Source organism: Natrix helvetica, assembly GCF_964273705.1.
Source record: "Natrix helvetica genome assembly, chromosome: 3".
Taxonomy (NCBI): Eukaryota; Metazoa; Chordata; class Lepidosauria; order Squamata; family Natricidae; genus Natrix; species Natrix helvetica.
Window position 1 is genome coordinate 108,834,798 of NC_138549.1, and position 27,521 is coordinate 108,862,318.

The 27,521-nt window shown below is 39.7% G+C and overlaps 1 protein-coding gene across 1 annotated transcript; it reads left to right on the plus strand.

The window, feature by feature from the left end:
• On the plus strand, positions 1 to 25,778 carry DHCR24 (24-dehydrocholesterol reductase). The gene is made up of 9 exons (XM_081947239.1): positions 1 to 788; positions 17,242 to 17,397; positions 17,881 to 17,986; positions 18,194 to 18,312; positions 18,402 to 18,665; positions 19,543 to 19,686; positions 20,743 to 20,940; positions 21,764 to 21,942; positions 22,636 to 25,778. The coding sequence occupies exons 1-9, from the start codon at positions 558 to 560 to the stop codon at positions 22,787 to 22,789; spliced, it is 1,551 nt and encodes a 516-aa protein (XP_081803365.1). The 5' UTR covers positions 1 to 557; the 3' UTR covers positions 22,790 to 25,778.
• Positions 25,779 to 27,521: the final 1,743 nt, after the last annotated feature.

Below are 27,521 nucleotides of genomic sequence, written 5' to 3' on the forward strand. Positions count from 1 at the left end.
CCGGCGTTCTAAAAGATTACTGCCGGTGGGCGCGATCCGTGGATTTCGAGTGATCCGTTCAGCTAAGGGGACCTCGCATCGGGGGTGCAGACCGAGAAGAAAGCGGGAGTCCAAAGACCACTAGGGATAGACTTTTAGGGGTTTTTGAGTGGAAGGTAACGTGATGGTTGGAAGTGGGCGAGGGAAGCATCTTATTCCGACCTTATGAATGCACTTTTGGGATTCCTTGAGCGCCGCATATAAAGAGGGGACACGGGCTACGCATTAGTAGCCAGAGAGAGAGAGAGAGAGAGAGAGGAGGAGGAGGAGGAGGAGCAGCAGCAGCAGCAGCAGCAGCAGCAGCAGCAGAATAGTAGAAGAATCTGGAGGTCTCCTTAAAAAGGTGCAGTTTTGGATTGCAAGACCCAAGGAAGCGGCTGGAGAAAGGTGGGGCCGAGAGGAGGACGCAGGTTGTTGCAAGTCGCGACTATAATACGTGAAAGGGCCACGAGGCTCTTGAAGCCCGGGTTAAAGAGAGGCGGGATTGGCGAACTCCCTGAGGAGAGGTTGAGTGAAGGATGGGGCCCCTGCTGTCTCTAGGCATCGGGCTTCTGCTGTTCTTGCTCTGGGCTCGCTATAGGGGCATCGAATACGTGCTGGTCCACCACCGCTGGATCTTCGTCTGCCTCTTCCTGTTGCCCCTTTCTGTCCTTTTCGACATTTACTACCAGCTCCGCGCTTGGGTTGTGCAGAAGCTGCACTGTGCTCCACGGCAGCACGACCTGCGCGTTCGGAACATCCAGAAACAGGTAAGGATCCAGAGGAACTACTTGAGTTGGGGGCGGAAAAAGTTTTTCTTTCTCTCTTTCAAATCCAGGAGGCGATTTCTTCAGTGACCTTAAATGAGCCTGAGGGGGTTCCTGTATGGCTCTCCAGTTAAGAGAGAGAAAATGCGGCGAACGTGACTTTAAATACGAGTTCCTCTCGCAGTTCCCTCATTGCATTGTCTGGCTCGCTTGAACTATTCAGCCAAAACGAATCTGGGTGGACGAGAAATTCTCTTCTTTTTGCGGGTTTCCTTTATTTTGATTTTAACTGATCAACGTTAAAAAAAGAAAACCTTGTCGATAAGGAAAGGAATCATTCAGGTGCGCTTGACTTTTTATTTTCTATAATGTGCTTTTTATTTTTTTCCATTGGCAGTTCAGCAGTTTTAGCAATGCGGTGCCTGAGTTGGAAGAGCAGGGAAAGATGCTTGAAGCCAATGCTAATTGGCCTCGTTGCTTGTTTGTACTATGTTACCGAAGCCAAATCTATTTTCTTCTTGACACTGGTCGGCTTGGTAAATCGTACAATGCAACCCACTCCAGTTTATAACTTTTTTTGGGGGGGGAGGGGGAGATTATAGTAGTTGGTTGAAACTGCAGGGAACAGAGGGGATATTCCACTTGGGACTGATATGGAGGAGGGCGTAATCTTTGTAGTTCTTGCAATAGATGCCCAGAACATGCTATCATTGCGAGCCCACTCACTTGGCTATGCTTTGATGCATTCACCTGCATGGAGTTTCACGTTGCCTATGGCTACCAGGCTAAGTGCATCCATGAGGAAACAGGCAGGTAATGATAAAATTGATCTATGCAGGGTTTCCACTGATTAGTCATGCCTGGCGTTATTTGTTATTTTCTCTAATGCCTTGATGGAAATGGTAATTCCACATGTCCGCTTATAGCAACATTCAGCCCTGCTTTTTCTCTTCGATTATTCTAGGATTGGAGGATTGAATTAGGATTCATTAACAGTATGGAATCTTTTCTGACAAGAGCAGTGGAAGAGACCTTCACCAGTGGTTTCTCATGGTGTTTAATGGCTCTTTTTAAAAATTGGGGATGCCAAAGACTGGATCTAGAATTTTCTGTACGTGGACTCTGCCGTCTGTAGGGACTCTGTGTTACTTTCACCCTACAAAATAAGGATGCTTTTACAAGTTCAAGCCTATTCACAGGCTAATAAAATGATACTACAGTCTATATTGAAAATGCCAGCAGATTTTATTTTAGGGTTTCAATGCCTTACAAATTGTTCACTGAGTTTTATATCATACTAGCTGAATACCTGCACTTCGCAACAAAACTATGTGATCAGGTTATGCAGGAGGAATTCGGACCACAATCCGTTGGCTCAGTGGTGGTTGGTGATTGAAACACATAAGGAAATATCACTCCCACCGCCTTGAGTCCAGAAGCAGTTCCATAGGTGGAAGGAGTAGACATTTTGGTGAGGTATCGACCTTTAGTACTGTAAGGAGCCCCAGACCGCCCCTGAGTGAAGGAGTGGAACGCCTGCCAGTTTGAACTGAGGTAACGGAATGTGAGACTTCTTTTCAGGTGGGGAGGGGAAGTAGAATGTCTAACTCCTTAGCATCAGAGCGTGTTAATATAAGACAACTGGCAGTTGGAACAGAGTTCTTTTAAGGTGGGGAGGGGGAGTAGAACTCTAGCATCAAAGCGTGTTAATTACTGTATAAGAAATACTAATGATCTGATGGTCATTTCAAAAACTCCTTTTTTAGTAAGCACCTAGAAGCCAAGAGGAACGTAAGTACCAAATTTCAAGTTTATAGACTTTATGGTTTTGGAGATTTTGTGATGAGTGGTATTTGCCTTTTATACATGTATAGATATGCAGGCAATATGATTATATGTGATACCTTTATCATGAACAAGTGTTAAGTCAAATACAAAAGTATGATGTCAGCCCTCAGGCTGCCATCCAGGGGGACCCTGTCCATCACCATGCCCACCATGCAACGCTGCCATGTTGATGTTGCCTCTCTGATGTCGATTGAGCCTGTAGCTGCATGTGGCTCTTCTACCCAGGTGCAACTGCCTCCTCTGATGTAACTCTTCTACTCTGGTGCAACTGCCTACTCTGATGTAACTCTTCTACTCGGATGCAGCTAACCAGGAAAGAGGCTATGATGACACTGAGTGGGTGTGGCTGGAGGTGTGGGTCATGCTGATTGGTGATGGTGGGTGGATGTCATCTGGGTGGAGTTGTGGGTGGAGCTGGATGGGGTAATGGTATATATATGGGTGATGGTGTTAACTTGGTTAGAACTGACTTTTCTGTCACGTCCTGGCGTTCACATTGCATACCAAGAGATTCAGTTTGTTTGGTGAAAAACTTTTATCTCTATCTAACAAACTACGTGATAACCAGCACCAAATGACAATGATACAAAGGTAATCAAATCCAAGTCAATTCTAACCAAGCTAACACCATCACCCATATATATATATATATATATATATATATATATATATATATATATATATATATATATATATATATATATATATATATATATACCATTACCCCACCCAGCTTCACCCACCATCACCAATCACCATGACCCACACCTCCAGCCACACCCCCACTCAGTGTCATCATAGCCTCTTTCCTGGTTAGCCGCATCCGAACAAAGAGTTACATCAGAGGAGGCAGTTGCACCCGGGTAGAAGAGTCACATGCAGCTACAGGCTCAATTGACATCAGAGAGGCAACATCAAGGTGGCAGCATTGCATGGTGGGCATGGTGATGGACAGGGTCCCCCTGGATGGCAGCCTGAGGGCTGACATATGCTCTATCATTTCATTAGGCTTAAAAAGGCATTTTGCAGGCTTGCATGCAAGAGCAAATAATTACTTCAGAGTAGGCTTTCATGTCATGTCCTGACATCTCATGCCTCTAACGTGTGATGGCATGAAACACTATCTGCATGTTCTTGATATTTACCATATTACATGCAGTGCTTTTGCTGTGGTTGGCAAAGCAAAACCAGATCAATGATTTTATCTAGAAATGAATGAGCAAAGAAAACTATTAATATGACATTAAGTTTAAAGGTTCAAGCATTATTACAAATGCAATAAATGGATAGTGTGTTAAAAATTTGTACATTGGAAAAGATTGGCTTGTATATTGAAGTCAATGAAAAGCAACTATATAATTGGCTGAGGAAGAATTTATAGGCTTTTCATTATCTGCTTTTTGCAATGTGGAACTGGTTGCTGACAACTTATATAGACAGTCAAATCGATCTTATACAGCATACCACTGCTGGAGTTCTCAAAACTAGGATAGAAACAATTTCAAACAACTTGGATCCGCACTAGGATGTCACAAACTACAACTTCCAGGTGCAGTCTAACTGGGTACCTGGGGATACTGTGAATCATTGAATAAAGTTAATTTAACAAATGTTTATGGGGGTGTATCCAATTGCTGAAACATTTTGAGATGGGAAGTCCTTTTGTACATCTCTCTTGGAAATGTGCCATTAGTTGGCTAGGCTATTTAAGACCCATCCCAAAGATTGTGATTTAGCACAGTTTTGTCAGATTGTTTTAAGTAGAAGGCTGAAATGTAGCACTGTCCTCCAAATGAGCTTTTAAACATAATCAGCTTGGCAGCAGAGAGCAGATAAGTTACAGAGAGGGAGAATGGCAGGGTATGGAAGGAGTACTGGATTTTGAGTCAGATTGAAGGAGGGATGTGAGCAAGAGGGAAAGCTGTTCCTCTGCAGAAGGTAAACCTTATTGAAAGTATTTGGGTTTACTCTGCTTCTTCTTTGGAAGTCTAATGAAGACTCAGAGCGGAAGATCTGTGGATTGCTGAAGCGGTTTTGTAAAACTATGTAGAATAGAATGTGCCAGTTGCCTTCCTGTATCTCCACTGCCACACCAAGTAGGTTTATAACATTCCTTTTCTAGCTTTGTAGCTTTGCAGGGTATTTAGGATCCCTCTGTTAATGTACTGCAGTTTGCAGATGTTGTAACAGTCATTGGCCTGATTCAAGATGGTGATGAGTTTGCATACAGATGGGAGGTTGAACAACTGACCCTGTGGTGCAACTGGAGCAATCTGGAGCTGAACACAGTTAAAAATGTAGAGATGATAGTGGATTTTAGGATAGTGGATTCTACCTATCTCCTATAATATTAGACAACACAGTATCAGCAGTAGACACATTCAAGTTTCTGGGTTCTATATTCCCGGAGGACTTGAAATGGACACCTAACATTGGAACCATAATTAAAAAGGCACAATAAAGAATGTTCTTCCTACGATCAACTCAGAAAGTTTAGACTGCACAAGGAGCTGCTGATACAGTTCAACAGAGGAATTCTGGAGTCTGTCATTTTTATCTCTACTGTATAACTCTTTGGTTTGGTGTAGCAACCAAACAGGACAGGCACAGACTTCAACAGATAGTTAGGACTGCAGAAAAAAACAATTGCAACCAGCCTGTCTTCCATTGAGGACCTGTATACTGCACAAGTCAGAAAGAGGGCTGAGAAAATACCTACATACCTTTTACATTATAGGCATAAACTGTTTCAACTCCTCTCCGCAGAACATTGCTACAGGGCATTGCATGCTAAAACAACTAAACACAGAGAGTTTTCTCCCATGCCATCATTGCTAAACACCTAATTTCCACAGCACTGTCTCATCTCTAAGGATAATTACCCATGTAATAGGGTGGTATTATTAGTATTAGTATTATTATGTTTCTCATCTTTCCTACCACCTTCTCCTATTGATATCTTCTTATTATATTATTTCATTGTTTGTATGAACACTGAGAGCTTATGCACTGGAAGTAAATTCCTTCACACGTCACACTTGGCCAATGAAGAATGTTATTCTATTTCTGAGGAGAACATGCTATTAATCTGATGCTATACAAATGGGAGGTTAAGGCTGCAAATTAGGTTGACTGAACTTAGTCAACCTAATTTAAGGCATCAATTGTGTTCCAGGCTTAATTGTTAGGAGACTGTTAGCAGCAGCTGGCAAGTATTTTGCTGCTTGTTAAAATTGGTGAAAGGGGTACATTATACCACTATCTCATTTTATTTTTATTCCTCCCCTATAATAATAGGCTATCATTTCACATCCGTGGGTATATGGTGTAACTTCTTGTTCTCCATCAATTCCTTAAGAAAGAAGATACTGTTGTAGTCCCCAAACTTTATAGCTTTGCAGACTGGTGGCAACGCGGGGGAAGAGGGAATGGTTCTGCTCGCACAAATTGAGCTTCACATGTGAGTGAGTGTGCCTGCCTCTGGCACAAGTGGAGCTGCGTGCACTCGTCTGCCATTTTCACAGCCCAGGGGTTGGGGACCCCTATTGTAGTAGCCTCTTCCAACAATGTGTCTTTCCTGTTTGCCAAAAGAATTCTTTCACTAATTGTCATAAGACTTCAAAATACTTTAGAAACATCTTTAGCTCTCTGAGGCCTGGTGATACATCCAGTGTTGAAGGACTTCCAGTAAAATAGGCAACTGTGTGTGTGAGAGAGAGAGAGAGGGAGGGGAGGGAGAGGGAGGGAGGGAATGTTCCATACCTCAGGAGCCACAACAGAACCTCCTGGGACCCACTAAATGTAACTTGCTGGCAGATGGTACCTCAACATGCCTTCTCTGCCCGATCTAATGGGGCAGGTTAATGTAATCAGGGAAGGGCCATCCCTTAGGTATGCTAGTCCAATGACAGGAAGGGCCTTAAAGATCAAAAACAGCACTTTGAATTGGACTTGGGAGAATGCCACTGCTAGAGCAGAGATGTAATATATGCTCTTCTAGGAATTGAAAGGTCCAAATACTCTTTTAAGGTCAATCCTGTGTGGAGAGCATTACACTAATCCAAAGTAGAGGTGACTAGAGTATGAGTGACTGTGAGATACTCCACCCAGCCTCCCAAAGGTTCCATGGGCCCCTTTACCTATGTGACAACCAAAATAGAATCTTGGGACATCAATCTAGACATAATATGGTTAGAGAAGTACTGCCACTTCATCACACTTACCACCACAAGGTAGGCTTTAATAGCAGCTCTAACCCATGTTTGGTCAAGTTCATCCTTGGTTGAGCACCAGGGAGACTCTAGAGCAGAAATTTCCAATCTTGGCAATTTTAAGACATGTAAACTTCAATTACAGAATTGCTGGCTGGGAAATTCTGGGAATTGAAGTCCAGATGTCTTAAAGTTGCCAAGATTGGCAACCCCTGCTCTAAGCATCCCTCATTTCATCTCCCTCATTTCAGTAAACCATGACAGGATCCCTTGTGTGTGTGTGTGTGTGTGTGTCTGTCTGTCTGTCTGTATATGTGAATCTTTCAATATTTATTTTTCTGATACTGAATTTGAAAAAGGTAAACTACATCTATTAGAAGGATGAAATATGGGAACAATCCATAATTTACTATTTAGGTATATCATATTTTGCTGCTCGTTTCCAAATCCAATCGCCTTAAGTAAAGCTTTTCATTTAAATTTTACTTGAGGACTTATTTTAGATGTTGATACTCCAGAAAGAATGCAGAGAAGAGCAACAAAGATGATTAGGGCACTGGAGGCTAAAACATATGAAGACCACTTGCAGGAATTGGGTATGTCTAGTTTAATGAAAATAAGAACTGGGGGGGGTGGGGGGGTCATGATAGCAGTTTTCCAATATGGTAATGGGCTGCCACAAAGAAGAGGAGGTCAATCTATTCTCCAAAGCACCTGAAGGCAGGGCTGGAAGCAATGGATGGAAAGTAAACAAGGAGAGAACCAACCTAGAACTAAGGATAAATTTCCTGATAGTTAGAATAATTAATTAGTGGAACAGCTTGCCTCCAGAAGTTGTGGGTGCTGCAACACTGGAAGTTTTTAAGAAGATACTGGATTTGTCTGAAATGGTACAGGGTTGCCTGCCATAGCAGGGGTTGGACTAGACTAGAAGATTTCAAAGGTTCCTTCCCAACTCTGTTGCTGTTATTTTGCGATTCTTACTCTTAATCTAAAATTAATTAATAAAAAAGGCAATATTGTTCACTAAAGGTGCTAAAAGAAGCCAATGTACATTATTTAACACCTTTCCTGCCTGAATTTCAGTACTAGAGGAGTTTTCCCGTGACTTTGCAAAGCTGGTGGAATGCCTATCTTTTCAACTGGTGATGATTTTTAAGAAAATTTATTTTATTTATAGAATGTATCTAGCTGCCCACTCCCTTTCAGTTACTCTAAGCAGCTTACAATTTTTTTTTAAAAAAAATCAAATATAAAAAGAGTAAAAACAATTTGTACCTGGGAGTTAACCATTTTATTTATTTATATTCAATTTATATAGCCGTCTATCTCATATTCATAACTGTGGGTGGCTTACAATTAAAACAAACAGTATCAAAAATAATCAAACAGTCATACAAACAATATGAAACATTAAAACAATTAAAAACCATACAATAAAGTCACCAGAAAAACACAACGACTCAAAAACAGTAGGGTGTTTTTATGGGCTCTGTACCTGTGGTCTGGATGTGGACATCAGCTTCCTCCCACACATGTAATATTTGCTAACTGATTTATGTTTATGTCCTCTCATCACACCCCTTGGATATTGCATCAAATGAATGCAATCACGTTTGTGGTGTTGTTCAGAATCTCAGTGCTTACTATTCTCCATGCAAGAAGTTTTCAAATTCTGATACAAACTTCTGAAGTCTCGACTCCAAATCTCACAGAATTTAATGTTGTATTGTCTTCCTTTGCAGCACCTAAAGGATCAGTGGTTTTATTTATTTATTTATAATATTTTTATTGTTTTATATCACATATTCCATTTCCTTTTCTACATTGAACAGTGTGTTTTCTAGGTATCCAAAGTGGTAAAGTATAAACATATAGGCGTTAATATCAATCGTTATTGAAAAGTATACTATCTTCCATTATGATATCAATTATATAACCATCCATTTCTATATTGAACAGCGTATTCTCTAGGTGTCCAGAGTTTTAAACTATAAACATCATAATAATCATGTACATGCAATAATATCAATAGTTATTGAAAAGTATAGTATCTTCCATTATGATATCAATTATATAACCATAAAATATTTACTAATAATTTTTTCTCTCATGTAGTTTCTATTTCACGTAAATCCACTCATCTAACCTCTGTGTCTGTCAGCTAATCATTTGTAGAAAAGTTCCTATGTCACAAAATATTCAGAATCTTCTTTTTCTTTGATTTTTAGAGTTAACCTATTCATTTCTACGCATTCGAGAATTTCTTTTATTATGTTATCATCTGTAAGGTGTTTCTACCTGGAAACATCTACCTACCTACCTACCTACTCTCTCTTCCTACCTACGTACTGTATTACTCTCTTTCTTTCTCTCTATCCCTCTACCTATCTACCTACTCTCTCCCTAACTACTGTATTTCTCTCTCTCTCCCCCATCTACCTACGTACCTACCTACTCTCTCTCTCTACCTATCTACTGTATTTCTCTCCCCCCCCATCTACCTACGTACCTACCTACTCTCTCTTTCCCTACCTACCCACTGTATTTCTCTCTCTCTATCACTCTACCTACTACCTACTTTTTTAAAAAAATTGCCTCTTCAAACGCTTGGTGCGTCTTATACTCTGAAAAATAGGGTAACTATACTGGCACTTTCAAGTAGTGTTGCTCTTTGATTTTGGTCCATACTTGCAGTAATGGATTTCTAATGTAATGCCTCTGGAAATAGCTATGCATCTTACCCTTCTCATAGCATAAGAAGGCATGCCATCCCAATTGCAGATCATGACCTTCCACTGCTAAAAGCCTTATATTTCTCAAATTAACCCACTCTTTCACCCACGTATGTGCTGATGCTTGGTAGTATAGTTCCCAATTCGGAAGGTCAAAACCACTTCTACTTTTAACATCTTGTAGCATTTTTAGTTTCATTCTCACTTTTTTTCCTTGCCATACAAATTTTAATATCATCTTATGTAGTTCTTGAAAATATTTTTCCCCAGTTTTATTGGGATTGTCTGAAACAGGTACAATAATCAGAACATTCATCTTAATTGCAGCTATTCTGCCCAATAGGGACAATTGTGGGTTTCTTCAATTTTCCAAATCTATTTTAATTTATGCTTTCAGTTTGTCAAAGTTATCTTCTTTGAGAGATACACATTTTGCTGTTAATTGTACCCCTAAATATTTAACTTTCTTTACAATTTGCGTGTTCATCTTTATGTAAATTTTGTTTATCTGTAAAGTTTTTAACCAATATTTTCATTTTCTCTTTATTTATTTTCAAACCTGCAACTGCCCCATATTCTTCTATCTTTGTAATTAATTTAGGTCCTGTTTGCTGTGGGCAAAGACCTGTAACTTATATTCCTCCTCCTTAATTCTCATACCTTTTATTTCACTATCTTGTCTAACATTTTGGCTTAATATCTCTAAGGTTAATATAAATAATAGTGGGGATAGGGGGCAACCTTGCCTTGTGCCTTACAAAAAAATGAATATAAAAAGAGTAAAAACAATTTGTACCTGGGAGTTGTTAACCTATTTATTTATTTATTTATATTCAATTTTTATAGCCGTCTATCTCATATTTATAACTCTGGGTGGCTTACAATTAAAACAAACAGTATCAAAAATAATCAAACAATCATACAAGCAATATGAAACATTAAAACAATTAAAAACCATACAATAAAGTCACCAGAAGAACACGACGACTCAAGAACAGGAGGGTGTTTTTATGGGCTCTGTACTAACCACCTGTGGTCTGGGTGTAGACATCAGCATTCCTCCCAAACATGTCATATTTGCTAACTGGTTTCTGGTTATGTCCTCTCATCACACCCCTTGGATATTGCATCAAATGAATGCAATCATATTTGGGGTGTTGTCCAAAATCTCAATTACTATTCTCCATGCAAGAAGTCTTCAAATCCTAATACAAACTTTGAGGGACCAGCAATGAAGTCTCACCTCCAAATCTCATAGAATTTAATGTTGTATGTCTTCCTTTGCAGCACGTATAAAATCAGTGGTTTTAAATGAACTAGCCAACCTGAGACAATTTCCTTGTTTTCTCACAAATTTCACTAACTTGGAAAAACTCGTCCTCTGGATTTAAAACATGTTTAGTTGTAATAGATTCAGAGGCTGTTCTTTTGAAACAGATCAGTCAATTAGTCCGTTCCATAGAGAGGCATGCAGTCATGGGGCCGGTTAGTTCCCTGAAGCCCCCAACCGTGTCTATTTAATTCTGGATTTTAATTATTTCTTCTTGTTAGCTGCTTTATGATAATATTTATATATAGCTTTTCTGTTTTTAAATATCTATTTGTACACGGCTCAGAATCACTCTAGGAGGAAAATGGACAGTCTTTAAAGATGTTTAATAAAGATGTTAAATAAAGATGCATAAAGATTCAACAAAGATGATTAGGGGACTGCAGGCTAAAACAGAGGAAGGAACTGGGTATGTCTAGTTTAATGAAAAGAAGGACTAGGGGAGACATGATAGCAGTATTCCAATATCTCAGGGGTTGCCACAAAGAAGAGGGAGTCAAGCTATTCTCCAAGGCACCTGAGAGTAGAATAAGAAGCAATGGGTGGAAACTAACCAAGGAGAGAAGCAATTTAGAACTGAGGAGAAATTTCCTGACAGTTAGAACAATTAACCAATGGAACAACTTGCCTCCAAAAGTTTTAAGTGCTCCAACACTAAGAAGATGTTGGATAACCATTTGTCTGAAGTGGTATAGGGTTTCCTGCCTATGCAGGGGGTTGGACCAGAAGACCTCCAAGGTCCCTTCCAACTCTGTTATTGTAACATTTTATTTATTTATATAATATAATATTACTACTTAAAGATTGGAAGATAATGCTAGGATTAATTACCCAAAACACATGAGGTGTAGAAGATAATTTAAATTAAATCATATGCTTCTCCCCAGGCTTTTTTTCAGGGAGGGGACGACAAGTGATAACAAAAGACATTTCTTTATTCATTCTTGATTCGTGATTCAGCATTGTATGCCACTTGAGTTCCCATGGATCTAAAAACAAACAAAACAAAAAAGACAAAAGCTGATTCATATGACACTTCAGACACAAAAAAACAACTATCAGCAACCAAAACCAGAATGAGGGAAAGTGAAAGAATGAGCTTCTTCGAAGTTGACTGTACAGCGCAACTATTTTAACTTAGCTATGCTAAGCTTAGCAACTGGATTTTCAAGTTAGCTGAAATTCAGGTTTCTCCAGCATAGAGGTGGGAGTTTTTTGTGGGGGGGAACCATAATTATTTATGTCCATGTTTCAAGGCAAAGGGAATGGTTATAATTAACGATAGAATGAAATATTCGCTGTGACAAAACAGGTTTTATGGGGGGGGGGATCCATACAAAGTATCCTGGAATCCAACTTTCGTTAGCATGAAGCTTGGAGTCCAAAGTTTGGCCTTCATTGCCAAAATAGGCTGAGGTGGAGAGGTGGGCGGAGAAATCCTCCTGCCCTTCTTTCTTGCTTTTCGGAAATGCTCGAGTCAACCGCGTGGGCGGTCTCCGCTTCGGCTCGCCCGAGTCTCTTGCGCCGTGGGCTAGTCCAAACTCGGTGCTGCGTCTGATTCAAACGCGCTTTCCCATAGATTGGATAGAATTCCCGCTCCTTGAAACAGCTTTGCAGCCAAACGGGGAATGAGGCGGGCGGAAAAGACTGGCGCCCTGCCGGCGTTCTTAATACACACACACAGTTTTGGAGTGTGGCTGGAGAAGGGGAGGGGAGACGGTCTGTCTCCTCTTGACAGGTGTTTGGAGGCGCGGCTCGATTGCAAGACGGGGCGTGGGGAGATCGGTACCCATTGTCAAAGTGACTCCTGATCGCGTGAAGGGGCGGCAGACAATCTGGGTGACCACACCCTGGTGCGATCTTGCAGCCCGCATTAAGATAGCTGAAGATGAGAACGCGCGCAGAGGTCCTTTCCTCTAGAGATTGGCCTGCTGCTTTGGGTTCATTGCAGGAGCATGGAATTCGTGGCAGTCCGTTTTCCTGCGCTTCTCTGTTGGATCTTTCTGTCTCTTTGGATGTCTACCAGCATCTCCACACCTGGGTGGTGCAAAAGCTGCAGGAATGCTCCCCAAAAGCATGACTTGCGGAGTTCTGAACATATAAAATCAAGTTGGGATGAGCAAAACTATCGGGGTGGGTGGGAAGAGTTTTTAAAGTCTAAAATCTCAAAATGGCATTTATTCTGCGATAGTGAGTTTGAAGGTGTTTCTGTATCTGGTAATCTGGTATTTCTGTTAGGAAAAAAACAAACGCTTGACGAAGGAGGATGCTTTGTTATATCCCCCCCTCTGGATATTTACAGTTGATACATTTGAATTGTGCAAACACTCCCAGAATGGTTTGCATCATTGCAATTATATATTTTGTTATTTTCACTTTTTTAAATAGTAAAACACAGAAACAACACTAGAAGACGAATAGAAATAATTTTGAAAATAACATATTGTCATCATGCAGTTAATTTTGTTTTTTTTCTTTAAAACACCCTCAATAAATAATAGTAAATAACCCCCTCCCATCCCCACCCCGCCAAAAAGAGATCCCTAAAACTATTGACATTGCAGTTATATTGGCTTGCTTGGGAGAAGAATTAGTAGTGCTACATTGCATATTATTGTAATAAAACAGCTTAGTGAGGCTGTGAGGTTCAAATGTCATATCTAAACAAGGAAAAACAAGAATAATAATAAAAGAAAGTTCATACATGGGTGAGCATTATCTTTGTTCCTTGGATCTGTATCCTTTTTGAACTCTTTAAATTTGACGTGCGGACTTAGGGCTCTGCCAACTTACTTTGCTAATTCATGTTGGATAATGTGCTGATTTTGTTTTATTGTGGACCCTGCAAATCAGTGCTTATGCTGGGCCCTGCATATAACATGGGAAAATACCCTTATGGTTTGCCTTGTGGCATAAAGCATTCCAGAAGGGGGGGGGGATTCTGGCAGTGAGCAACAAATAATGTGACTTACCTTTACTGGTTGAATATTATTTCCCTTCCCCCAGCACAACCAACCAGGGGTTAAGTGGTAGCAGGAGACAAAAAAGCCAATTTTCCAGCAACCTGAAAGATTAGAACACGATAGTGGAACTGTGCGCAATCCATGGGTATCTGGGAATTGTTTGACTATGCAAGAAAGGGAAACAGAGCATAAATAAAGGTGAAATAGTATGGGAAAGTAGTCATAGAAGCAGTCAGGAATGGGGCATGCCAGCTGTGAGTGTGTTTATATTAAAGTACAACACATGAAACAATCGTGTTGCCTTTGGGAGAAGCTGTGGGATTTCTGTTCTTACAAATACATTTTGTGGAAAACTAAACTCTAAAAGTGATGGTGGAGACAAGAACTCAGCAGTGGCCAAATGGAGCATGATAGGAAAGTCCACTACTCCAGTTTTTTTTTTAAAGCTCTCCATTGCATGACATAAAGGGCAACTAAAAATAGGCAGGCAGGGAGAGAACGTTACAAATGAGCTGGATGTCCAAATGTCCTCTTATCTCACTGCCCAGTTTTTCTGGGAAATAGGTTTGGGAGACTCATACAGTGTTTGAAGACGGTTTGGGGCTTTCTCTTGTTGTTCCTTCTTTGGACCCAACTGAAAGGTAGAGTCTGTTTTCCAATGTTGTTATATTTGTACACTCTCCATCTTACAAGGATTACTGACTATGTTCATTCCTAAAGAGCTATAATTCAGGCAGCATCTGCATGGCAAGTTAAAAAAAAGGCAAAATGGTGAGCAAGACAATGAAATTACATTTTTGGTGTTAGACATCTGTTAGACAGCCTGTTCATTAACTAAAGAAGAATATTATAGCTTCTGATATGGTAAAGCTTTAAATTTAAGCTTAGGGATATTTACTTGAATGTTATACCAAACAAAACATTGATTTTCAATCCTCCCCCCCCCCCCCAATTCAGATACTCGATATGAATGAAGCTCAAATCTGCTGTTATTTCTCATAACAATTTATTTTTATTTATTTTTCATTTTATTTACAAACACCACATTTACACAATACAATACGAACAGGAGCTTCCTGTTCTTTCTAATAGCAATTGCCAATCGATATCGCTCACCTTATATTGTTTCCCCTTCTATTATATTTCATTTGTATTTCACCATTCTTAACTCTCTTATCTTACTCCTCTGTCTGCTATATTGGCTGATTACCTCGAGTAAGTTTAAACCACTTGGATACATATATATGTGTTAATTCTCCTTAACTACTATTTTTGGGCTTTGTTGTCTTCCTTCATTGATCCTTGTTCCTTTGTAAGAAAGAAACTGTCTCACTCCCTTTTTCATTTCACTCTTCTCTGTTAGTTCTCCGTTCATCAGAACTTTGGCTGTCTGACTGTTATAAAGTATTTTATATATAAAATATATTTTATAGACAAATATATTTGTCTATATTTCAGCTCCATTTTTTCCATCTTCTGATCTGTTTGTTCTATTTTTGTTTCAATGTTCTGGATTTTCTGTTCATTGATTGCTAAGGCATTCTGTATCCTTTCAATTTTGTCATCCACGTTTTTGATATTTCCTTTTTCATTTCTTCATGATTCCTCCTTGTCTCTTCATGATTTGAAGCCGTCACTTCTTGGTTTTTCGTCAATGTCTCTTGTATCATCTGGAGCATCAATTGCATACTCTGCATTGTTGGTCCCATTGTTCCTGCCATCGTTCCGCCTTTCTCCAGCCCCAATGCCCTCTCAATTGATCTTTGATTTGAGGGGGAGGGTGTTGCTGAAGTCGGATTGGGTGTTGTTTTTTTCACTAACTTTACTGAAGTTGCCATTCTTGTCCCCCTATTTATCCTTGCCCACAATTGCATATAAATTCTACTTTACTTACTTTATCAGCAATATCAATGGTATCAATAATTATATATCTCAATATTTAACAATAATTAACCTTCCTTAATATCACGTTTCAATATCTAAACATTCCTATGTATTATTCTATTCTGTTTTTGATCCTTAATTATTATATATCATAGAGTTGTATATCACACTGTTCTCTTATACAAATAGATGTCTCTCAATTTTATCAGTTATACAGGTACTCAATTCTAGTAATTTCTCTCTAGATATATACTCCACCTTATGTCACCATTGGTTTTTTTGCATCAGACTTCATGGTTCAAATTTATAATCCACTAGGTGTCACCCTCTCCTCAGTATCACTGTTAATGTCAATCAGTTAATACAATAAGTCCAGCGGGAAAGGCAAAATAAAGGTGGGTGGGTAAAGAAGCCCTCTAACCGTTCCAAAACATTCCTGTTGTCCATACCGGGTTTTCGTTCTCACTGTGACCACTTTCGTTCAAGTTATTCACGCTGTCAATCCAACTCATCGTCTCTGCTCTCACTACTTTTCGGCAAAAATCTGAACTGCAAAAACAGTCTCCACCCCAGAGCCTCTTTCTTTCCAGCTCAGCCTCTCTGCCAATTTCGCGTCGTCCTCCTTTTCTTTGGATTGTCAATAATAATAACAGACGTCTCGATATCAACTGCTTTCTCTCTCTGCTTCCTTCTTATGCGGGCGCCATCACTCCGGTCCTGACCAAGTGGCAGGATAGACCTCGTCCGTTTAGTGGGTTTCTCCTACCCACTGGGGGATTTGCCTTATCACCCCAGCGTCTTCAGAGTTTCCCCCTTAATTTGCCAGTCCCTTCAGGATCCACAGTGCTCAGAAATGAGCTCAAACGAAGAAGTTAGAGTTAGAGGTTATGAGAACTCCCATTCCTCAGCTCCAAGCATGATGACATCACCACAGGAAGTCTAATAACAATTTATTATTTAGTTTATTGTTTCTTGGTTCTCTATAAGAGTCACTGTTATTTAAAATCTGAGATAATTCAATAATATTCAACATTAAAGTGGAACAAATTTATATTAATTATACCTCGGTACTGACATAAGATTCTAGTGCTTTGGACTCCTTTAGCTCTTATTCTGGTCTTGATTTTTAGCTAATAAACAATGCATGTTTAGTTGTCATTCACCTAACATGTTTCTCCTGAAAACTTTATATATTGTAAGGAAGCAGTCAGAACTAAGTTTCCTATTTGCAAGCTATTTGCTAACAACTAAAATTGGGAGTAATTTTCTTAATAATACATGAGGTTGATGTCAGTTTATTGCTTTAGGCTACATTGACTGATAGTGCCACCCCTGAACTGTGCAAAGATTTACATTTTTAGAATGATTTGGAAGGAGAGACAGTTTTGGCACCCCCCGAGTTTTGGTGTCCAAAGCTAATACCTATTTGGTCTTAGTTTCAAGCTGTCCCTGTACAAGGAAATGATTCCTTTTTCTTTCTCGTAGGTTCGAGAATGGAAAGCAGAAGGCCAAAAAACATATATGTGCACAGGCCGTCCTGGCTGGCTTACCATGTCTCTTCGTATTGGGAAGTACAAGAAGACTCTAAAGAACATCACAATCAACTTGATGGATATTTTAGATGTAGACACTGAGCGACAGGTATTTTGGGGATTTTCCAGTTGAGATTGCTTTTGAGCTGAGGAAACCTAGTCAATATGCTTGCTATGGGATTGTCATTGTTTTCTTCCAGGATGTTTTTTTCCCAGCACTGCAATTACTTCCAGCTCTGGACTTCTGGTGGTCTCTGTTTTCTAGCTTTATAATAATCCTTCTTAAGATGCAATGACCAAACTGTAGATGATCTCTTAAGTGTGGTATGATCCTAATTTTCATAAGGGCACTTGCTATAGTCACTAGTTGTATTTTCAAATTCCTTCCTAATGATTCCAAGAATAGAATCTGCCTTTTTAATATAATAGATACACAGTGAGTTGACATTTTTCATCATGCTGATCACTGTGATCTTAGGATCGTATTCCTGATCAATCACTTCCAGTTCAGATCCTATTACTATATAGGTTGTTGTTGTTCAAATGCAATCGGATGGGTGTTATCTAAGCCATAAAATGTGTTCTGTTGTAGGTTGTTCGGGTGGAACCTTTGGTCTCAATGGGGCAATTAACAGCACACCTGAATCGTATGGGCTGGACTATTCCAGTGGTACCAGAACTTGATGATCTTACAGTAGGTGAGAAGCCTTGGAACATGGAAATAAGGACTATTCCTTTTATTAAACTCAGTCATAATTTCACATACGAGAATGTTAAGCATAAGAAGTTCTATGCCTATATGGTTTCTTTTGTTTTACTTGCTGTAGATTCTCTTGTTCTGAAGTACTGTTCTGTAAAGTTTAGTGTGTATTTCATCTCATACTTAATTATGGTCTCTTGCATAGGTGGTCTGCTCATGGGAACTGGCATTGAATCTTCCTCTCATATCTATGGGTTATTTCAGCATATCTGTGTGGCCTGCGAGCTTGTTCTTGCCGATGGCAGCCATGTGAGATGTACCCCGGTAAGAAATTATATTCCTTTGTCATGATTTAAGAAGTTATGCCAGCTCTGTTTTGAGTTGCTGCTTAGTGTGGTGTGTGCTTTTTACAGGACGAGAATTCAGATCTGTTTTATGCAGTGCCTTGGTCCTGTGGCACATTGGGATTTCTGGTTGCAGCAGAAATAAAAATGATCCCATCTAAGAACTATGTGAAATTACATTATGAGCCCGTGAGAGGACTGAAAGCCATCTGCAAGAGATTTGCTGAAGAATCAGAAAAGAAAGAAAATCATTTTGTAGAGGGCATTGTGTATTCTTTGGAAGAGGCTGTCATAATGACTGGAGTTTTGACCAATGAAGCTGAACAAGAAAAGGTAACCTAACTTTATTATCCTTGTCATGTGAAAAGGGACACTGGAGACAGAATGACAAAATTGTATTTTATCTGTAGAAAAAGCAAGTTGTTTCTTGTAAAAACTAGACAGTTCGTTTATACTGTCAGTGCGTATTTATGTATTGTAAAGACTATGTCTCCCCCTAGAGCTGTGTTTCTCAAATTTGGCAACTTTAAGATGTATGGACTTCAATTTCTAGAATTCCCCAGTCACTATGGCTAGCTAGGAAGTCTACACATCTTGAAGTTGCCAAGTTTGAAAAACATTGCCCTAAAATTGTTTTCTATTGTTCCATGCAGAATAATAATTTTAAAAGTCCTATAGGACTGGCGCATGGCTTTTAAAACTGTCTGTGAAATAACTAGATCTAATGTCTCCAGCAAGTCAACATCTATGCTGACAGGGGGACAATTGAAGTCAGAAATCAAGTTAGAAAACCTAACAAATGAATTAAAACATTCTTAGCTCTTTGAAAATTAAAATTACGATATTTGTTAAAAACAGTTGAATTGCAATTGCAATATGGGAGGAAAGGTTTGACATGATGATTAGAAGGCCTTTTCATCATCCTTTGATGTCTGCATTCTTGTGAGTGAGGTACATTTAGTGTAACTGTCCCGTATTGGCATACACAATAATCATCATTTGTAGAAATGATACAATACCAATATTAATCCTATACAATCATGTATTCAATGTGGTGTCAAACAGAATGCATTGTGGTTTTGGTGCATTATGTCAATAATAGAAAGTTGCCTTAGTCTTAAAACACATCTTCACTTAAACTGTAACTTTGTAAGGCTATTATCATTCAGCAGAATTACATTTTCGTTATCTCCCTGTTCTTTCCATTAAGGTCAATAGAATTGGGACGTACTACAAGCCATGGTTTTTTAAGCATGTGGAGAATTATTTGAAAGCTAATATCACAGGAACAGAATATATTCCAGCAAGAGATTATTATCATAGGCATACAAGGAGCATTTTCTGGGAGCTCCAGGTAAGGATCTACTTGTAACTTATTACACTGTGGATACTTGAGATCAGCTTTTCTGTCAGAGTATCCTATGGATAGTTTCTGTCTTAATTATTAATTCACTCTGCAGATGTATATGGCCACCCATCTTAATCAATTAACTCTGGGTGGCTGGCAAGATTTAAGAAACAACAACATGCACTATATATAAAAACAGTAAAAATAAAAGCACTGGAAGAGATATGTTTTTCAGAAGTCTGAAATGAGTTTTGGAAAAGAGCTAGGTGAAGCAGCATTGTCTTCATTTCATTCTCACCCAAGTGAGGTGGCCAAGCTGCTTTGCAAACAAGTTCTTTGTTTGAAGCAAAATGCCCATTTGAAGCTTGAACCCTTAATACCTAATGCCTCTCTTTTCCCTCTTCCAAGACAACAGGCAAACCTAAACTAGACACCATGTGTAAAATGTTAGTTGGCTAATTTGTTTGGTCATTCAAGCCAGTAAATAGTTCATGGCCAAAAGGATAGAGAGGAAGAATTAGTATCTATGATAGTGGATTTAATAGTCCTTGTGTAGATAAGATCTATTATTTTTTCTTAGCATTCTCATTTCATCCAGATCTGCTGTTAATCAAGAATCTGGGATATCGGTTCATGACGATTTTTAAAACAAATGTTGGCATTCTTTTTAAAGGGCTGGTTCTTATACCACCCAATTAGCTCTTAAAGCTTTTCCTTAAATCTTCTTATTCCAATCCCGTACAATCTTGACAAATGTATAAATTGATCATTCAGATTTCTAAAGTCACTAATCAGCAATAGCAGAGTAGCAGATAGAAATAGACACAGAGACGTAAAACAAGTACAAATGGGGAAAAAGACATGGTTTCCTGATAGAACAAAAGATGAATGAATAAGGGAGAGCACACCTCACCCTACTCAGTAACTAGAGACAGAGCCAGGCCTTCAAACCACATTCAGTCATGGAGAATTTATTTAAAATACTGACTAAAGTTGCTGATGTATGTAATTATACTGATTAAATCTTTCCTTTCCTTATTATTAGCATTGTTTCTCTTACAGGACATCATCCCATTTGGCAATCATCCAATTTTTCGCTATCTCTTTGGCTGGATGGTTCCTCCTAAAATCTCCCTTTTAAAATTGACTCAAGGCGAATCCATGAGAAAGCTCTATGAGCAGCACCACGTGATACAAGACATGATGATCCCCATGAAGAGTCTTGAACAATGTATTCAAACCTTCCACAGTGTCATTAAAGTAAGACCAACTTTCCTAAATCCAAGACGGGTCATGGGAGCAGGAATAAGATTGGTTTCTTACTTAGGGATGTAACCCTAGGCTTGGCTTGGAAATGTATATATAAGCTATGATTGTAACAAATGTATCTGTTACTTTACATGCTAAAGAGATGTAATTGATTTGTTACCTCAAGCAGCCATAAGAGGAAGCCAGGTTGACTGTTAGCTCTCTGTTTGTTAGGCGCTGATCGGTATATTGTGAGGTACTGTGGTTTGCTACTGTTAGCTGTTTTTGTGTGCTAGACTGACTATTTGATAATTGAACGACTGAACCGTGTATGACTTTGGACTGTTAACTGGACTCTGAATACCTCTATATTTCCAATTAGTACACTATTATATTTTATACTATTCAGTGTCCCTGTATGCTGGTTTGTGCGTGTTCGTCCATACCACTCTCATTACGCTTCTCTGCACACTCGCTCTCCTAACGGGGAGCTTACTTATTTCTGTAAAACCCAAAAATAAATAATGCTTAGAGTAACCTCTGGTATTAGTGGCAGGATTCAGAAAGCACCAAAGTAGTTTCCATAAAATGAATAAAATAGAATAGCAATAGCATTTTGACTTATATATTGCTTCACAGTGCTTTGGCGCCATCTCTAAGCGGTTTACAGCATTTTGCCCCAACAATCTGGGTCCTCATTTTATCAACCTCGGAAGGAAGTCTGAGTCAACCTTGAGTTGGTCAGGATCGAACTCCAGACATTGAGCAATAATGCCTGTAATAAAGCATTCTAACCACTGTGCTACCATGCATCTTTTCCTCTTGATTTCCCTAGGTTTATCCCCTATGGCTGTGTCCATTCATCTTGCCTCACAATCCTGGAATGATTCATCCAAAAGGAGATGAAGAGGAACTCTATGTAGATGTGGGGGCCTATGGGATGCCCCAGACAAAACACTTCGAAGCCATGGCATCCACCAGACAATTAGAAAAATTTGTGAGGGACGTTCATGGGTAAGGATCTAAACCTTGGGAAAAGAGTTGTTTCTAGTATGAGTACGAGTATGAGAGCTCTCTAGCAATTGAATTCTTAGTTACCCATGATTGCACCCCATTATCTTGCTATTCTGTACAGTAGTTCGACTTTGGTTCTACAGCACAATCGCTGTGACATGCAACTGAATGAAAGGCTTGGTTGGTTTGCTAGAACAAAACATGAACTAAAGGCTGACCGAGTGGCTTGCCCCGTTTTGCAGGCAAAGGTTATTGTTGCCTTCCAATGCAACAGCTGTAAGGTCCTTCTCATTTCCTTTAGTTTTCAGGTGTTATACGCAGACTGTGTCCAAATGAAGTCAGAGATGCTGACAGAAACTTGTAGTTTTGTAAATAAACATATTTAACAACTATATTTGCCGCAGACAAGATAGTCATGAACATCACTAAAACATGAGGCAAATTGTCAGGTAAATCACAGAACAGCGTACAGAGCAGACAGAAGAAAAAGGTGGGGGAAAGGGGGAATTCCCCCTTTACACCCAGCAACCAATCATAATGTAGATTGCCTCATGCAGGAGCGCGCTTTCTCCAACCAATCAATTACAACTGTGTATTCTGGCCTATTATACCCTTTACTGTTCCAGCTATTAAATTAAACATCTTAATTGTCACCTTCGCAAGAACTCTTAACATCTTTCTCATTTCCTTTAGTTTTCAGATGTTATATGCAGACTGCTATATGACCCGCGAAGAATTCTGGGAAATGTTTGATGGCTCCTTATATCACAAACTGAGACAAGAGCTTCAGTGTAACAAGGCTTATCCTGAAGTGTATGATAAAGTCTGCAAAGCCGCAAGACATTAAGTCCAACTGGTCCATGAAGCAACTGGGAAAATTTGGGTCTAAATAAAAACTATTTCTTCTCCTCTTTTCCAAAAAAATCCCTTGTTGCTACTTCAGAGACTCCATTTTAAATGTGAAATTTAGAAGAAATACTTCTGCGTTTGTATGAAAATATAATTGGTAGTATTTGTCTTAAAAACGTGTATGCTTCTTTATCTTCTTTCTAGGAATTTCCATTTTTGACCACTGTGGTTTAATGATAGCTTAGGTATAGATTGATATATTTAGTAGAAGGGGAATAGAAAAATCAGAACCTTAAAATAGAAGAATAACATATAGAAAAAAATGAGTGGGAGATGTATGCAAGGTCTGCTAATACAGATGTACCATAGGCTCTTTCTGAGAGTTGTGCCAAATAAAACTGCCTTTCTAATATCACAGTTGCCTATATCAGATAGGTTTCTTTGCCCAGGGTTGAAAAGTCATAATTTGCAATAAAGTCATAATTATAACCTATCTGAACACTTTGAATACTATGGATTGGAGACTATTTGTTTTTGAATTAGTGTATGTTCTTCACAATTCCCTCTCTCTTCTCATTTTGTTGACATTTTTTCTTTGACAGTTTTCATTAATTTTATGTGCTGCAGGAAAAAAATACTGTTACAGACATGTCCCTAGGAAGAAGACAAAAACTTTTTAAAAGTTTTTCTCCCCTTGTTTATAAATGTTACCGGGTTGGGTTTTTTTTTTTTTTTTTTTTTTGCCTTCCAGTAATCTGTCTCTTGGATTATGAATGCTGACTCAATGGTTTCATAATGTATTTCTCCAAAGTACAAGTTTGTACTTCTGTTTTAATAGTAAAGAGGGCTATCAGTAATCTGATATAAATAGCAAAGGTATTCTATTCATTGTCATGTCTACCTATTTTATGTTTATTTTGTTCATGAAATTCATGGTAAAGGTAATCCTTGACTTACAACCTCAATTAAGTGCAAGATTTCTCTTGCTAAGCAAGACAGTTGTTAAGTGGCTGGTCCCCCATTTCTTAGCACAGTTGTTAAGTGAATCACCGCAGTTGTTAAGAACATGGTTGTTAAGTGAATCTTACTTCCCCATTGACTTTGCTTCTCAGAAGGTTGCAAAAGAGCCCCGGGACACTGCAACCATCGATATGAACTAGTTGCCAAGCATCTGACTTTTGATCCCAAGAGCATGAGGATGCTGCAATGGTTGTAAGTGTGAAAACTCTCATAAGCCACTTTTTTCAGTGCAGTTGTAACTTTGAACAGTCATTAAACAAACTGTTGCAAGTCAAGGATTACCTGTGAGTGGTGGTGAAGATTTATATGATAGATGGTTAATTATTAATAGCATCATAGAAGAAGTATTCCTCCCCCATTCCTCTTTCCATTGTTACTGTTATAGGATTTGTCATATTTTTCTTCTACTCAGATTGTTTAGTGCCTTAAATCACCTGAAAGAAACTGGATTGTTTTAGGCCTTCTTATTTTCAGGAATACAGTAGATGTGAGAAATGCTTGAAAAAACTACTTGGAGGGTGGATCACTTTAATCTCTTCCCACCTAACACTTAACATTACTGGTAAAGACAGTGTTGCTGAGAGCTTTCACCATCAGACACGCTACTGATATATCAATTTTTATAATTATCTGGATGTTGTTGATAATCGAAACACTTGAAACAAAACTGCATGGAATAGATAATAGTATTCTGAGTTTTTGTCCCATTTTGTGTCCTGCACTTTGGAATACTTCCAATTCATATTTCAGATTGAGATAGCTTATGCTCAAACCTTTTTGCATATCCTTCCTCTGCTTTTTGACTAGATTGACAATAGATAAGCTAGAAAAGTATCTCCTGCATAAATGTATTCCTATAATTCAATATTACAGCAAATAGGTGATTGGCTAGTCCTAAGAACAGTTGATGATTACACGATTTTAAAGGGTTTTTATTTGAGTTTTGTGTATGTTTTAATGTCATCAATATTAACCAAAATTGGATCCAAGGACTAAGATATGCACATTTCTAACAAAGAAATAATTATTTGTACTTAGGGTAATACTTTGATGTTACCTATAATATCTTAACATCTGAACTATCTATGAGTTTTAAACAGTTGTTGGAGAGATTGGTTTGGACTGAACCAGTAAGATCAGAGATTTCCAAACCTGGCAACTTTAAGACATGTGGACTTCAATTCCCAGAATTTGTCAGCTATGCTAGTTGATGGATTCTGAGAGTTGAAGTCCACAAGCCTTAAAGTTGCCAGGTTTGGAGACCCCTGTTTTAGACTAATCCAGAAATAGCTCATATCCATGTTGAAATCTAAACATTCCTTGAGAGAAAAACTTGGTTACAACTTTTCTAGTGCCTTCCCAGACGTCTGAGAACCATTCCCATACGGTGGAACTTGTTAATATCTGCATAACGACAGCAGAGCATCAGGCATAAGTTCAGTGCGGAAGCAAATCATAAATTAGACTGGGCTCAATATTTGTGTGTAATTTCTGGAACGTGCCTCAGGTTATACACAGTATGATAAGTAAAGTGGTACCTTGGTATTCATGAATAATTGGTTCTAGGAGGTGTGATGAGTACCAAAAACAATGCGTACTAAATAAATTTCAATCATAAGGAATAATGTAATGAATCACATGTCAGTTGATGTTGACATGTTCTAGCTTGTGCATTGAGTATTAAACAATGAATACCAGGACAAAATTTTCACCTCAAACGTGTTGAATACAAATTCAACTAGTTTCAAAGCAGTTGAGTATCAAGGTATTACTGTATCTGCAAGTTTGATTTTTGTTGCAACATTCCTAGCACACTATTCCAATCATGCAGGTAAATATAATAACAGCATCAGTATACTTTGTTTTGCAATTGTCAGTGATGTTGTACTGCTGCACTTGGGCAGAACTTGTACTATTTCCTTATAATTACAACTATAGTGTGCCTGAATAAAATTGTGTTGACAGTATTTTTTTCCCGTTATTATACTTCTAATACAGGGATGAAATCAACTTAACTTCGCTACTGATTTGCAAATGTGAGTGTGCACGCTCGCTTCACTCGCATGTATCATCTCTGTGCATTCGCAGGACCTTCTGCGCAGGTGCAGAGTGTCAAAAACGATGTGATGACGTCTGGGTGGGTGAGCGGAGCCTCCTGCCGCCACCGCTACTCGTTCGCCCAAACCAGATAGAACCAGCTGACTTGCACCACTGATCTAAAATCATAAGTCATTTGGTGCAGTGGGATTCATAGGTATGTCTGGATCTGCTATCATTGCTGTTAGTTAATATTTAAATTAGGAAAAAGTTGATTTCTTATCCTTGATTTTAAAAAAATCTATTGATTTTCCTGTAGATATGGCAGGAGGGGCTACAGCTGGATTTAGTCACAGCATGATTGGTCCAGAGACTGAGGGAATTTTCTTAAGTATCCTTCCTTACCTATTGGCTCCCAGTTTCCTTCAGTCTTTGGTCTAAGCACTAGCTGTGGCTCCAGTGAGGTACTTTATTGAAATTTGTATTTCTAATTTGGTTGATTGGATATTCTAAATTCTCTAAAATTTCGACTGCTGGCCATAGAGACTGATCTGTCAGCCTCATAAGGGGATAGGAGTGCCCTGGTGTCCTACCCTTGGGCCTGGAGGGGGGCTTGCCCAGTCCCTGGGCATGCAGGGCTGGCAGGCTCCTAGTTCAGTCGAAGGCTCCTGCGGGTGGCGATTGATTAGCACGCTACCTTTGGCTCGTTCTTCTTTCATAATTTGCCGATTGCAAGCCTTGCTGCGGCTTTAACATCTCGCTGCAGCTTTGAGGTCCTAATCACATTAAAAGGGCTCAGCGCTGCCTCCAGAGCTGGGGTGACCTCGTGGGTGGTGGCCATTTTGTACGGCAGCAGTCTGCATCGTGGCATTGATTGAGGCCAGCAGGCGTCTTTGCCTATGGCCTACATCGCAGCCATTAATCGAGGCCGGTAGGCGTCTTCTCCGTACAACTGCCTGCAGCGCGGCCATAAATTGAGGCTGGCAGGCTTGCCGCAGCTTAATCCAGGCACAGACCACATGAGTGAGGCATGGCCTCGACAGCCCCTGAACCAGTGCAGGCCAGGGAGAAATGGCAGAGGAAGGCCAGAGCAGACTCAGGACCTGGGCAGCGGCCTCCTGATCTGCAGCTGACCAGCGCCCTTCCAGAGCGGCTGCAAGGGACGAGTCAAGGGGACAGAAGGCCTTAGAGAAACAGGTGGCCAGGGTGGAGAGCCTTGCACAAGTTGTTAGGCCTGAATCCCCTTGTAAATCCAGATTTCCAATTGGGCCCAGCTCTCACCATTCTGGCTCGCCCCCAGGGGTTTCAGCCCTTCTTCCCCTTCCATCTCCCCTGCAAGACCTCACAGGCAGGTTACTTCTCCTTCACCTCCCGTCTCACCAAGATCGTATAGGGAGGGGGGAGTGATCCGGGGGAAGGGGGATCTCTGGACTACCTCCTGGCCTCACAACTTGCCCCCTGGGGGCCCCCATCCCGGGGTCCTTCCGATGAGGACCTAGAGGACCTTGAGCTTCTGCCTGAAAGCATCAGGAGGTTCATTTCCTCCGCTATCTGTAAGGGCATTGCCTCAGGCCTTTTCCAATGGGAACGATCATCTCAAGGGGTGGCAAGACCTCATTCTGGCTCCAGGCACCCCAGATCTCCATCCTCCTCTCAGAGACAGGATCCCCCCT